This window comes from Saccopteryx bilineata, chromosome 9, assembly GCF_036850765.1.
Source record: "Saccopteryx bilineata isolate mSacBil1 chromosome 9, mSacBil1_pri_phased_curated, whole genome shotgun sequence".
NCBI lineage: Eukaryota > Metazoa > Chordata > Mammalia > Chiroptera > Emballonuridae > Saccopteryx > Saccopteryx bilineata.
Window position 1 is genome coordinate 32,520,084 of NC_089498.1, and position 14,319 is coordinate 32,534,402.

At 43.9% G+C, this 14,319-nt stretch overlaps 1 protein-coding gene across 1 annotated transcript in view; it reads left to right on the forward strand.

The window, feature by feature from the left end:
* The window catches only part of CDH13 (cadherin 13), a 1,138,640-nt gene that overhangs the window by 483,041 nt on the left and 641,280 nt on the right, over nucleotides 1-14,319 (forward strand). Inside the window, exon 4 of the mRNA XM_066242281.1 lies at nucleotides 11,061-11,177. Within this exon, the coding sequence (XP_066098378.1) occupies nucleotides 11,061-11,177 (117 nt within the window). The remainder of the gene's footprint in view (nucleotides 1-11,060; nucleotides 11,178-14,319) is intronic.

The following is a 14,319-nucleotide window of genomic DNA, read 5'->3' on the forward strand; positions in this document are numbered from 1 at the left end:
AGAATACTGGGAAAATTGACAGCTGGAAATGAAGCAAGCTTAGTATCTTGGCTCTCCAACCTCCTAAATTTGCTTCAGGGAATTTGGTGTTTGTTAACTGTTTCTTTCTTAAGTAGGCAAGCTCCAGCCCCAGAAGGTAATAAAGCAAACTTTAAATCTTGCTTCAGGTACAGCAAAACTGGCTGCATGGTGCATTTAACTGAATGGCACAAGAACCCTCCTCCTAGCAACTTTCAGCACAATGAGATCAACTATAAGAATGGAATAAATTAGCCTGACAAGGCAGTGGCGCAGTGGATAGAGCATTGGAGTAGGATGCAGAGGACCCAGGTTCGAGACCCCCGAGGTCACCAGCTTGAGCGTGGGTTCATCTGGTTTGAGCAAAGCTCACCAGCTAAGACCCAAGGTCGCTGGCACAAGCAAAGGGTTACTCAGTCTGCTGTAGCCCCACCGTCAAGGCACATATGAAAAAGCAATCAATGAACAACTAAGGTGTCGCAATGAAAAACTAATGATTGATGCTTCTCATCTCTCTCCATTCCTGTCTGTCTATCCCTATCTATCCCTCTCTCTGACTTTCTCTGTCTCTGTGTAAAAAAAAAAAAAAAAAAAGAATGGAATAAATTGGAGATTGATTTCTGCAGTTTCATTTGCAGAAATTTGCAGACAATTAAGCTGTCACCCCCACAGTAGAGGAAGTAGCTGCTCCTTTTAGCCAGAGGCTGATTGAGATTCGCCATCTATCTGTGCCCATGTTAGAGCTGTGGTTCTCCAGTTACACTTTAGTAACCAGGACTAAGGAACTCTCTCCGGGCACAGACCTCATTGTAAAGGGGGTCGCCAGCAGCAGCCCTGTGGAGGTAAATAGCATCCTGCTTAGAGCAAAGGTTCTGGGGTCACAGATGCCTGGGTTCCCATCTCTCACTTAAGAGCTTTGGATGAGTCTCTTATCTTTGAACCTCAAGAAAATAGGCATGATGATTCTACCTGCCAGTTGTTTAATGGATTAATAATATAAGATAGCATCACAGTGTGCCTCGATGATGGCTGAGAGGTAATAATTACTCATTAAATGGCAGTATTTCTTATGGCAGATTCAGTGAATCCAGGACCAGGATGCCAAGGTAAATTTTAGAAGCATAAAGATGAGAAAGAAATAGTCTGTGTGTCTTGGGACACAAGCTTCAGACTCTTCAAAGGAATAATTCTCAGGATTCTTCCAACAGACATGGAATTCAAACACAAAGCATCACACTGTTGCTTGGAACCAGTAGAGGCTCCCAGCTTCCTGGGCAGCACATCTGACCTTCTTATCATGATCTACTGGACTGTCAGCAGTCTGCCCGGGCTGACTACATGCGTCTCACCAGGCACAGTTCTCCCTTCACTGCCTGCTTCAGCCAGACTAGGAATGAGTCCAGTTTCTGCAGTGTTTTGCCTTGTAAAAATATCCCCTCTTCACACATAATTTTGTGCACAGGTTATAAAAATAAGGGAGAGAGAACAAAGGCAGACACTTGCGATTCTTTGTAGAGCTGTTTCCGTTTCCCCCTCTCGTTTATTACCTGATGCAAAGACAGAAACTAGGAGGACAAAGGGAGGGGAAGGAAGACATGTGAGTTCTCTGGCCAGGTCTTGCTTGTCTGCATTTGGCTGATGAAGACCCCCAGTGGGTGGCAGACAGGTCTAAGTGGCTTTCTGGTTTGTGTCTGGTGTGAAGCGAGCAGGATTCTTCCTCTCAGATCTCACTGCTTTCTCGGACTGACCCCCTAGAAGACGTCTAAATCCTCACCTGGGTGTGGTGGGGTGGGAGTGAACAGTGGCAGCCGAAACATGGGGTGTGGGCTCCAATCTGGACCAAACTTTCCATCCCCCTTCACTCGTGGAGCCCCCTGCCCACAGTGTCTTTACTCTGGGGACTTTGCCTTGATGGGTGTTGTAACGGGTTCCCTGAGAACAAGCCCTGCGGCTCAGAGATCTGTGTGAAGGAGGTTCATTGGGGAGGGAGGGCAGCAGGGTGAGCAGTGGAGGAGGCTGATTGGGGTAATGGACTGCCCTTACAACGGAGGGCTCAGCCACCCTGGACAGCAGGGACTCTGGATACCCCGTGAGTGTGGTCCCACCTGCAGGCCAGGGGCTGGCCTTTCCACACCCCTGACCAGTCACTGGATGTCAGCTGCTTCCCTTCTTCTTCACAATCTTTACATCAACTATGACATAGAGCCAGAGCCCATAAAAAATACTGTGGAAACAGGTTGTGCTTTTGTTGTATGAGATGTCCTGAGAAAGCAAATGGTACAGAGAGTAGATTCGTGGATGCCAGTGGCTGGGCTTCGAGCAGGAAAGTGACTGCACGTGGGCACGAGGCGGCTGTTGGGGATGATGCAAATGGTCTCACATTAGTTTGTGGTGACAATTGCACAGTTTTATAAGTTTCTTGATAATCATTGCAATACACACATAAAATGGGTGAATTTAATGGTACTTAAGTTATACCTAAATATGCAATAAAAATATTTTGGGAAATGAAGTATGGTAGAGAAGCTCAGACAGAGAATATTGACCCCAACTCTCCTTTTCTTTCCCAAAATCAAATGCTCAAACTTGCTTTCTAGGAGAGCACCTCAGTGCCCTGTGAAGACAGGGTTGGGAAAAGGAAAATACCCAACAAACAACCATGTCCTCACTTTCACCTTAAGTCTACTCCCCACAGAGCAGTCAGCAGGAGGTAGAAATATTTTTTGTGAGGGGCTCATGTCATTCCTCGGTTTAAAATCTTCCTATGACTCATATCTCATATCAGAGTCCTCTTTGTGGTCTATACAACTGGACGTCCACTATTAGAACTGCTTTTCCGGGCCACTGGCCTGTTTCCTGCCCCCTCCTTGCCCCCAAACACACAGCACTCAGCCCCTGAGCTGCCTTCCTGCAGTTCACACATGCCAGGCTGTGACCCCACTGCCTGGGAGTCCCTCCTCCCATGCCCACATGGCTCCCTCCCTCCTACATCCTCCAAGCCACCTTCCCAGGGGGCCATTTGGCTGGTCTCCCACCTACAGTGTCAGCATGCGTGCATTCAGTCCTCAGCCCTCTCCCTGTTTGTTTGTTCTCCTGGACCTTGTGTTACTCTTCCTGTGTTCACTGTCTTCTCTTCCTTCTATGGAGCTACCTGAGGACAGGGGCCCTGTCCCTTCCGGGTACTCTCAGGTGCCTAGAATGACTCCTGGCAGGGAGGAAGTGATCTGTAGGTAGTTTTTGAAGAAATAAATAAATGAAGAAATGAATGAATGAATATGAACCCATTTCATGTTTTTCTTTCTTTTTTTCACCTCCTTCACCTGAGCCCTGCCTTCTACTCCCACCCTCAGCCCCGCCCCATCCCTCGCCGTTGCAGGGGTCTCCCCTTTATTTCTGATGTGTGTGCTCTTTGGGATTGTGTGATATGACACCCCCCAGGTATCATGAACCTTGCTTTTTATGTGCTGCTAATTTCTCCTGAGACTGAGACACAGGAAAACAAATGAGATTGTAAACCCAAATACCCTGTGACAGAAAGTTAAAGGCCCTGGTCAGCCTCCAGAGACAGGAATGTTTATGTAAGGGTGATGATTCTCCCCTAACAGAGTGCAGCGCGAGTGGGTCGCCCTGAGGACACAGTTCTGCCCCTCTGACTTATGCCCCATTGGATGAGGCTGCTGCAGGCCTCAGGCTGTTCCAGGTCCAAAGCCGCTGATGGACCATTGTCCAGTGACTGCAGGGTGTAGAGAAGGTTCCATGGGAGGCACAGGGCCAATTATCCAGTCTCCTATGTATTCCTTATATGTGTGTGTGTATGTGTGTATGTGTGTGTGTGTGTGTGTGTGTGTGAGAGAGAGAGAGAGAGAGAGAGAGAGAAGGTGTAATATGAGTCTACTGTGTGTCAATCTATTCATGAGTGTGTGTGACAGTACATTTGTGTCACCTTATCAAATGGATTCTGTGTGTTTGTTGTATGAATTTAGACGTCAGTGTGCATGCATCTAGTGACTATGGAAATCTTTAGGTGGCTGTGTGTCCAGGTGTATCTCTTTAAAATCTGGCCTTCCGCCACCCACAGCTGAATTACTCACTCTTAAGAGGGACTGAGGGGCATGTCTTCATTTCTTTACCTCTGCTGTTCTGGTATTAATAAGGCCCATCCTTCACTTTTGTGCTGTTCTTTGGAGAGCACAGACCACTTCCATGCACTATTTCTCATTTCCTTCTGATAACCATGAGCACAGAAAATGATGCTCTTGTACAGATGAGAAATTCCCCTTAAACCTCTGTCTGTCCTCCTCAAGGAAAGTGGATTTCACCCTCCTTTCTCAGGCCATGTGTGCAGCTGATCCACTCCCTTCCCACCTCCTTTGGGCACCCATATCCATTCAGCGTCTTTAGGCATCTTTATTCACCCTGAGCTACAGCTTCCTTCCTCTGACCCCTTCCTCTGCAAGCCTACTACCTGGCCTGGTCTCCACTGTAACTGACAAACTTCTTCTCATTTATTCTCATTCCTTCTGTAGCAAAGTCCTCACTTCTCATTGGTTCCTCTGACATTCCACCCTAACATACCCTTAACACCGTTCTTCCTCAAATCCTCAATTATCTGTTCATATCAAGCCCTAAGCCTCCTTAGAGTGGCCAGCTTGTTGGAAAGGACATCTGCACTGTGTGATATGGCCATGCACTCCTTTCTTTTTTGAAATTCTCGTCTCTTAGTCCTCCTGTGTTTTCTCCTTTTTGCCAGCTAACCTTCCTGTGGCCTTTGCTGGCCTTTTAGAAACCCACTGAATGAGTTTCTCCTTTTTCCATCTTCACATAATCTCAGTGCTGTCAGCTTTCCCATCACATCCAAATCCTTTTGTATTTAGGTGACTGTGACATGTTCCCCTGGCTCATCCTCTCTTCTGAATGCAACTCTTTATACACCCTCTAGAAGTCTCTGTTGGATGTACGATGGTCCCATGAAGTCAAGAAGTCTCTGCCACCTCGAATCTGTGCCCTAAACTGCTTTCTTTCCTCTTTGGCCACTATCTTGGTAGTGGTAACACCAGAAGGCAGGGAATCCTAACACAGCCTCTCCTCTACCCTTGTGTTCTGATCTTTTTCACATTTTATCTCATCATCTATAAATATCTCTGGAATTGGTCACAATCTTTTTATCCCCAGTGCTTTCATCTTGTCTTTCCTTGAGGTTACGGCCACAGTCTGGTGCATTCAGAGGCTTCACACAATAGGGTGATAGATACAAACACACACATAGAGTTGAACATAAACATGGTTACACACACATGTGCCTAGATAGATATGCATATTGTATATGATTGTCACTCAAATCAGATGCTATGGCTTCTTAATGGTTCTAATCCCACAGAAGCACATGGCTTCAGAGCACACAGGAAAACTCAGTCCAGATCCACTCAAATGTGGACCCAGTGGCAAATATATAGGTACACTTTTGTCAACAAATGTATAGTTAGAATTTTACACAAAAATTATAGACAAATACAGAAATGGAATCACAGACAGAAACACAGTCATAGACAAATATTTATTGAGGTTCCTACCACATAAGGCAAAAAGTTAAGAGTTGGGAGAAAAAGGATGTCTTGGCGCAGCCGACCACGGTGGCTCAGAGTCCTGTGCACATGCAGGCATCTCCACAGTCGGTCCCTCTGCCTCGCACCCCCTCCCGTCCAGAGGCTACTCCCATTCAGAGACTCTAAGCCTCCTTTCTCTATTTTGAGGTATGTCAGACCCAGGGGCTGACACAGCTGTGCATGTTGCCAAGTTTCTGGGGTGCTGTGAGAGTCAGAGAAGTGGACTGGCAGCTTCAGGCTTAGCTAGCTGTTGAGCTGGGCATACAACACAAATAGGGATGGGGACCCTGGGATCTGGCCACTCTGGGCACTCATGAGGACAGAAGGCTTGCAAATACAACAAGCCCATTACTACAAATAATGGAAAGTTTGCTATTGACAATGCAGTGTGCTTTTCATTACTTTAGATATGTTTCCACATATACAGGGGACCCTCAGGTTATGACACAGTTTCGTTCCTACAACAGTGACGTAACCCGAATTTTGGTGTAAGTCAAAATGCACCCTAGCCTAAGTCACTTGCCTATCTTAACACAGTTGTAAAATCATGATCTAGAACATAAAAACACAACTAAGCCACAGAAAAAGGAAAAGGACATACATATACTATACTGTGCACTATATAGTAGAAGAAAAATGTAATAATAGAAAAATGAGTAACAGAAAAATGAGTGTAACAGAAAAAATTAGTGTAAAAAATTCCTTACCTTTATCCCTGTGGTTGGCTTGCACACTGGAAGGGTCATTGCAAGGTGGGAGTGATATATTGGGAGGAGGAAGCTGGAGAGACAGGGAACCTGCAGAAAGTGCTGGAGATACGGGGTCAGGTGAATCAGGATTGCCTAAGGAACATGCAGAAGACACTGGAGATGATTCTGCCTGTACTACAGGTATTTCATCTCAAGAAGCAACTGATGTAGAGGGTACAGGATCTGTTGCAGGCCTCTCTACCTTCTTAAGGAATTGTTCCAGGCTAGTCTGAAAGGTTCATGACTTCTTATCTTCCAAATCTGCCTATAGCATTCATTGCAAGGCATCCAAACAGCTCTGTAGACCTTATGGAATCTGTCATCACTGGGGTCCTCAGCCTGAAATTTTGCCAATCCATCCTCTACAATAGAAAAACCTTCTTTCAAACTCTTGGTAGTAAATCTCTTGGGTGCTGGGATTTCTCTCCCTTCTTCTTCAATCAGCTGCTTCTCTAGCTGAATGAGGTCCTCAGCAGACAGCTCCTCTCCATGTGATGCCAGTAGCTCTGTGACTTCCTCAGCCTCCACCTCCGAATGAAGCTGTTTACCCATGGCAACAATCTTCTCTGTTACAGCCTCCACTGACTCCTCAAAGCCATGGAAGACATACACAAACTGGGTACATAGTTTTTCTCCACACACCATTTAAGTGTGTTTGTCTCACTTCATCCCAGGCAAAAACAATGTTTTGTGTAGCATTGTAAATGTTATAAGACTTCCAAAAGTCTTTGAGTGTCAAGTTCTTGTCCTTCTCAGTTGCATTAAGGGCTGTAACAAATGTCCTCTGGAGGTGGTAGGCCTTGAAAGAGGCAATGACACCTTGGTCCATGGGCTGTAAAAGGGCAGTGGTATTAGGTGGAAGGTAAACCACCTTGGCATTAGAGTTAAAGTCACTCAAGTGAGCAGGGTGACCAGTGGCATTGTCCAGCACTTAACAATACGTTAGAAGGTAGCTGCTTGGTAACACAGTGATCGTTCACCGCTGGCACAGAATGGCTGGAAAATCACTCCTCAAAAATCTAAGCATCACCCATGCCTTCTTGTTAGACCTCCAGATGACAAGCAGTTGACCCTTCCAAATGACCTGTAGTGCTCTTGGATTCTCTGATTGGTACACCAATTGAGGCTTGAGTTTGAAGTTACCTACAGCATTCCCCCAGGAAGCAAAGTCAGTCTCTCCTTGCCAGCTTTGTGGCCTGGTGCTGTCTTCTCCTCCTTGGCGATGTAGGCCCTGTTAGGCATATGCTTCCAAAAAAGGCCTGTCTTGTCAACATTAAACACTTGTCCAGCACAGTATCCCCCTTATTTAATTAATTCAGCCAACCTATTAGGAAATTTGCTTGCTGCTTTCTCATCGCCACTAACAGCTTCATCCTGCACCTTAAGCTTATGCAAGTTGGCACAAGATTTGAAATGCATGAACCAACCCCTGCTAGCCACAAGCTCTTCTCTTCCTCCTCCCTTTACACTTTTTATTGCTCAAACAATCAATCGCTTACCCTTGTCCTGAACCAACATTAGACTAACTGGTATATGTAGCTGATGCTGGTCTTCCAGCCACAAAACTAGCAGTCTTTCCATCTCAATCATTATGCCACTTGGCTGTTTAGTAATCACAGTCGATTTTATAGGGACTGATCCCTCCACATGCTCTAGGTTACAGTCTTTATCCTTGATAATTGTTGCTACTGTAGAGCGGCTAAAGCCTACCAATGTTCATCGCTGATTTTCTTTTTTCCGATCTCTTTACAATGTCTAATTTCACTTCCATTGTGATGGCTTTCCTCTTCTTTGAAGTACTGCCATCTGAAGACTCTGATTTTTGTTTAGGAGCCATGATAATGGCCAAAAGCCACCAAACAAAGCAATACAAATGGAACACTTGCGCTTTTAACAGTCCAAAATGGCGTAGGTAAATGTATGGGGGATGAACTCCCTCGCTCATATGCTGCGTTACTGAGTATCCTTCTGCCACGCACAACAAAACTAGTTCGCCTATGGCATTCAGAAGTACAGTGCTAACGGTGTAAGTCGAAACACTCAATGTCTCAAGATTTTAAAGTGTTTATGGGAGCGAGCATCGTAAACTCAAAACATTGTATGTTGAGACTGTCATAACCCAAGGACCTCCTGTATTGTCATAATGAACTAAAACCTATGTTGCTCTGTTACAGAGCTGAGTAACAAATCCCTAATATTTGTATTTTTCAAAGCGCTTTCTCCCTCAGACATTCTCTCATCTGGCCATCAAGATTTTTTCATTGTAAATGAGTATCATATATTAACCCTTTGAATAGTACGAACATTCACATACATCCTTGTGCTTACTGACCATCCAGAGTACGATTGTACATGTGTAAGGCAACATTTAAAAAAAGCAAATGTATGTTCTTCTTGTTTCCATAAATTAGTTATTAAACAAACATGATTTTAAGTTAATAAAACTGTAACTGGAACTAATTTCACTTTTTGGAAAAAAGCTCACGCCTGGGGATCAGCAAGCATGAAAAAAAGCTCACTACTCAGAGGGTTAAACATATGTTATATATTTTCTTTTCTTTTTCCATCCTCTAACAATGCAACAGAATCTTTCTTCATAGATACTACATGTCAGTGTTTATGAATATAACCCACCCTGTTTTTTCATTGCCTTCCCATTGTCTGTGCCATATTCTCTATACTGTTTTTGGCTTGGTTAGGTTGGGTTATATACATTATTGGTAGTTGAGTTATTGTTATTGTTTTAACCCTTCTTACTCTTTATTCTCACCGTCTTTTGCATATACACAGTCTAGTTTTCTATATTGGCTTGAATATTAACACTTTGATCTTCCAAACAGTGTTTTATTTAGGCTCATTCACTGAGATTTGGAATATTCTTTTCAATGTGCAATATAGTTTATATAAAATAGAAGGTGTCCAATATGGTATTCTATATTTTCCTACATATTTTATTTCATATACTCCCTCTCTAGCCAGGTGAGTTGGAGCAACTAATATAACCACTCCAAACTTGATGTTCTTCAGTGGTTTAGGAACGCTAAGGTTTACGTGGGAAGTGTATTGCACATATTAAAACAGACACATGTAAAGTGCCTACCTAGCACATTGCCCAACACACTTAATAAATGACGACTATTATATGTATTAGTACTGTGTGGTGGTAATTGTGGCAGCAGTCAAATGATGATAATGTGGTAAAGACATGGTCTTCACACTGGCTTACTGGAAAGTGCTTAAGAGAATCTCCCTCTCATGAACCCAAGTCCTGTGGTCGTACATTTAGGATGTTTGCTATTTTGCCCTTTGTAAGTGATGTCTCACTGAACATCTTCCCGCATAGTTTTATTCCTCTTTTGGATTTAATATTTGTATGTGTTCCTAGGAGTAAAATTACAGCAAAGTGTATGTGCATTTGTGAGGGTCTCAACAGATAAATAGTGCCCGCCTGCCTACCACCAGACTACCGTCAGTTTACAGTCCCGACAAAATCAAGAAAAAGATTATAGAAACTTCCATAATCTTAGCTGAGCTTATTTTCTGTTTGACTTTTTTTATGTAGGTTTTCATTCAAAACTATGATATGTGTATATAGGTATATGTTTGCATATGTGTATACATAAATGTATGTGTACATGTTATATATGTGTATACATACACATACTTTTATGGGACATGTGTCAATGATTATATTTAAATATCATTTGACACATGAGTTTGATAGGAACCAGTTGTTCAAAGCTCGAGATGCTTACTTTTGATGATACATGTGAGACTTTTAGTGAATATGTGGCATTGAATGAGATTGGTGTACATACTGAAGATGCTATTCTATTTCCAGTTCTCGCTCAGGCCTCTGATCAGGTCAGGAGAGTTTCAGCTTGGTGCTAACAACAGAGACACCCCTCTAGCCCTTGCCTATTTCCCTTTTTAAATAAGGAGCTCCCCCCCCCCAGAGCTCCTAGCTCAAATTTAGTAGCATCATTTGGTCTCCAGTATGTTTATTTTCACATTTTTCTACATTTTGTAAAAAATCAATACTGGTACTTTATTTAAAATATTGACATAAAGGGGTTTTTGCACACATTTATTTCATTAAAAAGGTGAGTTGCAGGTGGGCAGACATCCTGACAACGCTGTTCCAATGACTGAAGTTTGGGGCACACAGCACGGGGAGTTCATTACAACAGTCCTCCCACTAATAATATGAACAAATGGTCCTTAAAAACAGTGGCGACAAGTGTCCAGAATGCTTGACAGCCTGGAACTGTGTGATGGCTGGCACCTCATCCGCAAACATCTGTGTCAGGACCTTGCAGTTAGCCACGAGGAGAGTCACTGCTACACCTGGCAGGTTCTGTGGGCTTGTGACCAGGTGTGTGACCTTCTCACTAGGCAGATAAAGAGCAGAGAGGAGATACACAGTACTAAAAGATGTATAAATAAAGACTGCCATGTGCACAGATGATTCAGGAAAGGAGATCAAATAGCTTAATGACAGTCATTGTGAATCACAATGTCAGCTTTAATACAAGTTTAAGGATGTACTTGCTAATGCTACTGAGGTTTGGTAGAATAAAATTAAGGGCCCCAACAGCTGTATGTGTTCACCGGCAAGGAGCTACATCTCAGAACAGACCGATACATCCTCTTCTTGGTGTCAATTGATTTTTGTTTTTTTCTCTTTTAGGATATATTTAAATTTGCAAGAACTTCTCCTGTCCCAAGACAAAAGAGGTCCATTGTGGTATCTCCCATTTTAATTCCAGAGAACCAGAGACAACCTTTCCCAAGAGATGTTGGCAAGGTAAGTCAGACAAAGACAAATGACAAAAACATGTTTTAATTAATAGAGAAGCTTACATAAGGCAAGCTGACGATCTCAGTGACCAGCTCTCTGTGATAAAAGGGAAAACTATTTTGCAAAAATTAAAAAAAAAATCAAAATCTGATTGTACAACAACAAAAAAGGAATTTGCAAATAACAGCTTTGAGTATCATGATTTGGAGATCTGCACGGTAGATAATGATACTGAAGTTGTGTCAGAAGGATGCTGTTGGTTAAGAAACAGACTCATCGCTGCTGTAGAGGATGTCGAGGCAGCCGTCCAGATGAGTTTCCTTACTGTAGCAATACGATGATATGTGGTCTTTTAATTTAGAATCTCAGGCATCCCCAAACTACGGCCCCCTGAGGCCATTTATCTGGCCCCCCGCCACACTTCTGGAAGGGGCACTTCTTTCATTGGTGGTCAGTGAGAGGAGCACTGTATGTCCCTCCAACAGTCTGAGGGACAGTGAACTGGCCCCCTGTGTAAAATGTTTGGGGACCCCTGCTAGATCCTAGTTTCCAGATGTGTTACTCCAGGAGCAGCACTGGGGCAGCTTTCTAAAAACTAAGATCAAAAGAACCGGATCAAAGAAGCTAAATCATGCTAACCAGATCTAGAAAGCACTGGTGCATGAATCAAAGCCACAGCTTTCCCAGGAAGAAACAGTCACTGTTAGGCCGACAGAAATCCTGAGGCTGCCTGGTCAATAGTCTCCCCCCAGAGAGGAGGCAACCCGGAGAATCAAATTTTCACCAGTTTGTATCTTTTGATGAACTTGAAATTTGAACAGTAGTGCTTAGTTGGATTTGGATGGATGACCTCGAGGAGTGGGGCTATTGGCGTATTTATTCATTCATTAGATAAATAAGGAGCACCTGTTATATGCTGGACTCCTGAGATGTGGACAAGCGTACAAGCCCCTGTAGTGGCAGAGCGTGCATCCTGGTGAGGAGACAGATACTTCAATGAGTGAATATATAAACAAGAAATAACTGCAGAGGACGACAAGGGCTGGGAAACACAGAAACGGGGTGATGTGAAAAAAGAGTAAATGGCAGGACCAGGGAGTAGGGGAAGGAAGGAATCTCCACACAGTCACTGGGAAAGGCCAGGCGGAGTGACCGACATTTGAGTGGAGACTGGAAGGACAAGAGAGGGATGCCTTGGGGAGGTCTGGGTGAACTGCAGTCTTGGCAGAGAGAACTATATGCAAAAAGGCCCGGAGATGGGAAAGAGTGGGGTGTACTTTCGGAGCACAGTGCCTGGTTGGCTACAGTGCAGTGAGCCAAGAAGGGAGGTAAGAATTGAAATCCTGCAGGTCATGCCAAGATGTAGGGATTTTATCGTCCTTGCAGTAAGAAACCACTGCAAACTCTTCCGTGTGTGTGTGTGTGTGTGTGTGTGTGTGTGTGTGTGTGTGTGTGTTTCGAAAGATCCTTCTGGCTGTCCTGTCGGGAATGATTTGTGGGAACAAAGTTGAGTGGTAGGGACCAGGAACACAAATAGATGGGCTAAGAAGAGGCTTTCATAGTGATCTGGAGGAGATGCGAGGGTGACTGAGACTATTAGAACCTTGCTTCTATTAGAAATGAGAAGCATTGATCATCCAATGTCCTCATTATCACCATATTTACAATTTTAAACTACCACTGTGTCAGATGTATTTCTTTAAGCAAAACCTTGCCAGGGGTGCAGGCTATGATGCAAAAGGAAGCAGAGCTGTTCCCAGTGAACACAGGTGGGGCTGAGGAGCCCTGCCCCTTGGGACAGCCCTAGCCACTATGATGATTTTGTGTCATTTTTCCTGAAACCAAGAATGGCAGTTGCCAAGGGACCAGAGGCTTCATGTCTACAAGGCTTTGCCCCAAGACAGTTTCCAAGACACAAGCTGTATCCTGTTCTTTAAGCCTGCTGTTCTCAGCCATCACTGCACATCCCACTCACCTCCCACAGTTACAGTATGGATGCCATTCGCCGCCCGCAGAAATTGAGTCAGTTGGTCAGGGACTGAGGACAAAGTATCACTCTTTTTTATTTTTAAAAGATCTCATGTAATTCTGATGTGCAGCCATGAATGAAAACCACTGATCTAAACTGGTTCTACTTCAAGGCTATGAACCAACAGCAGCAATATCACCTGGCCACACACTGGAAATGCATATTCTCGGGTCCCACTCAGAACCACTGAGCCAGAAACTCTTGTCAGGAGGCCAGGAATCCGTCTGGACATGCCTGTCAGGTGGTTCTGCTGCTCACTCATTTTATGGAGGTCTGACCTGAAGTATCTTCACTTCTCCTGTCTACCACTAATAGATCATACTTGCAATATTGGAGTTTCAGGTCCCTTAATTAGCTTATAACAAGGGTGATCATATATCTCAGTTGCTTGAAAAATTGGTTGTCCTGGCAGAATTACTATTAGCACCACCTTCTCTCTTAAAATGTCCAGATACGAACAGTAAATTATGTGAATATCTTAAAGCTTCCTTCTTGCCCACGTTCATCTCTTTGAGACTATATGAATAATCTCTGTAAGCCTCTTTCCTTGAGATGTATAGGAGGGTCAATAAGTGCACAGCTTACTAGAGGTCATCTTTTGGCATTGTTTCTTAACAGAATTTTGTTTCCAAGCTGAAAATCCATCTCTCCTTGGTGCTGCATGTACTGCCCACATGGGCTCTCAAGCTGGATTCTCTACAAGGCCATTGTTTTTCTAAATGTGATAGTCTAGTATCATTGTAATGTGTGAAAGCCTCCCAAAACTCCAGATGGTTTTTGTAGAATAACTGTACCGCCTTCCAAAAACTACTCATTTTCCCCTGCTCTTTATGCCTTTGAAAGAACATATTTTTCTTTTTGTGCTTTCTTGCTTTTATTCATTCATCTTATTCTTTTCTTTATATCTTTTATCATCGTCAGCTCCATCAGTAGCGGACAAGCATTGCTCCGCAGAACTGTGTGAGCTTCTAGGTGTCTTCCGCGAGTGCAGGGGAGGAAGGGAAAAGGGAAGGGAGACCAAGGAGGGGATACTCAGGCCTCCACATGTTAGCCCCACCCACCCAGACTGCCTGAACCAGGGCAGCTCTAAATCAGACTTCAGTCTAGAATGCCATTTGA